The sequence below is a fragment of the Pteropus vampyrus genome, unplaced genomic scaffold (genome assembly GCF_000151845.1).
Source record: "Pteropus vampyrus isolate Shadow unplaced genomic scaffold, Pvam_2.0 Scaffold117, whole genome shotgun sequence".
Lineage (NCBI taxonomy): Eukaryota > Metazoa > Chordata > Mammalia > Chiroptera > Pteropodidae > Pteropus > Pteropus vampyrus.
Window position 1 is genome coordinate 77,261 of NW_011888898.1, and position 1,725 is coordinate 78,985.

Below are 1,725 nucleotides of genomic sequence, written 5' to 3' on the forward strand. Positions count from 1 at the left end.
CAGGCCTCGCCGCGGGGCCGCCCGCAGGGCTGGGGGCCTCGGCCCTGGGCCCCACGCCGGGTTTCCGCGCTGAGCACCCCAGCATCCTTCTCCTGGCCCCTCCGCGGCCGCCCGCCGCCCCAGCATCCCGCACCGCGAGCGCCCCACTCACCGCCTTCTTCATGGTGGCCGCCATCTTGGGACTGGACTATGGCGCAAGGCGGGGAGGGCCGCGGCCGCGCGCTTCTCCCCCTGCCCTCCCTCACTCCCTGTTGGCCCAGAACACCCGCAAAATACAACGCCGTCTCCCCCTCCCCTCCTGTGGGGTGTCAGACCAAGGATTTCTCACGTTTAGGACTCAGGGAGGAAACGTCACTTGGAAGGACTTGGTACATTCCAATTAAAGGGACAGGGAACGCCCCGTGGGCCGACAGAAACCGGGAGGCGTGGCGAACGGCCGCACGCTCCGGCCGCGGGCAGCAGGGGGCGCCCACGCGGCGGGGCTGGGGCGGGGCGGGGCCGGGCCTGGGGCGGGGCCTCGAGGGGGCTGAAGGGAAATTATTTCCCATCAATCCCACAAAAGTATATGGATAAACAGATGTACCTTAAAAAGGGCTAAGAACGAATGACCTTGGCAATAGGATGTGGATTAATATGCCCTGATAATCCAGATGATATAAAGGAGGAATCACTCCTATTCATTTATTGACCGATTACTCTGACACTTGTGCCTCTTAATTATTATTATTACTACTTTGACCCACACAGTATTTTTATTTAATTGAACCAACGTGTGTAAATTAAGAGATTTCACGCCACAATATCAGATTCTTTTGTTTTGTGTTGCTTGAGCTTGTAAAAGCAGAGCCCTGGTGACATTTTTGCACAACAGCAGCTGCTGGTGGTGAGTAGGCATGGCCCACGTAGCTATGGTGATGAGAGACAGACCGAAGTCAAAAAGCAGAAGTAAATTACACAGTATGTTAGCAGGTGGGTGTTATCAATATATGTTATTTATAGCTGCAATGAGAACACCTACGATAATAAAAGATTGTGTGTCACTACTGGCATGAAAACCCTGCAAAGAACACAACGAATCACATGGCAAAGATGTTGACTGGAAAATCGAGGGGAAACAAAAACCCTACTCGAATTGACATGGAAGCTACAAAATTGTCCAGACATGTTGCAGCTTAATATAGACTCTGTCGCCAAGCAGTAGTGAGCCCGCCACATTATTTCGTAGCGGCGCCTGCATGAGTTTCCTCCAAAACCTGCAACATCTGAGCCAGGCTCCTGTTTCTTAGGCTTTGAAAGGGAAATCGTGATGGGATGACCCTTCCACTCTGGCACTGAGGCTTGAGAAGGGGGGAGGAGGCGCCAACCCCCAATATCACGTGGTAATTTGTTCAGTGCCTGCAGGGGGCGCCCAAGGACCGCGGCAGTATTCCCCAGGCCCTCAGCCTCTGAGGTCCCCCTAGAGGGTATTTTGCCAAAATATCACCAGGACGATTATTTCCTTTCCTTTTTTTTTTTTTATCTGTCTTTAAAACGTAGAATACACATATTTTAAAAGAACATTTAAAATCTCAGATTTAAAGAGGAAACTGGTCCCATTTGCTACAGGAGCAGACCTTAAGGGGTTTCAGGAGGTCTCCACTCTCCCAGCAGAAACTGGGTTTCAGCTGAGATTTGGTCAGAGGATGGAAGGTAGCAGGCAACGGAAGGAGAGCAGGACCAGGCGGC

At 52.4% G+C, this 1,725-nt stretch overlaps 1 protein-coding gene across 1 annotated transcript in view; it reads right to left on the reverse strand.

The window, feature by feature from the left end:
- Nucleotides 1–376, reverse strand: part of PFDN4 (prefoldin subunit 4) — a 7,896-nt gene extending 7,520 nt beyond the window's left edge. Inside the window, exon 1 of the mRNA XM_011365949.2 lies at nucleotides 152–376. Coding sequence (XP_011364251.1) covers nucleotides 152–175 — 24 coding nt within the window. The 5' untranslated portion in view covers nucleotides 176–376. The remainder of the gene's footprint in view (nucleotides 1–151) is intronic.
- Nucleotides 377–1,725: the final 1,349 nt, after the last annotated feature.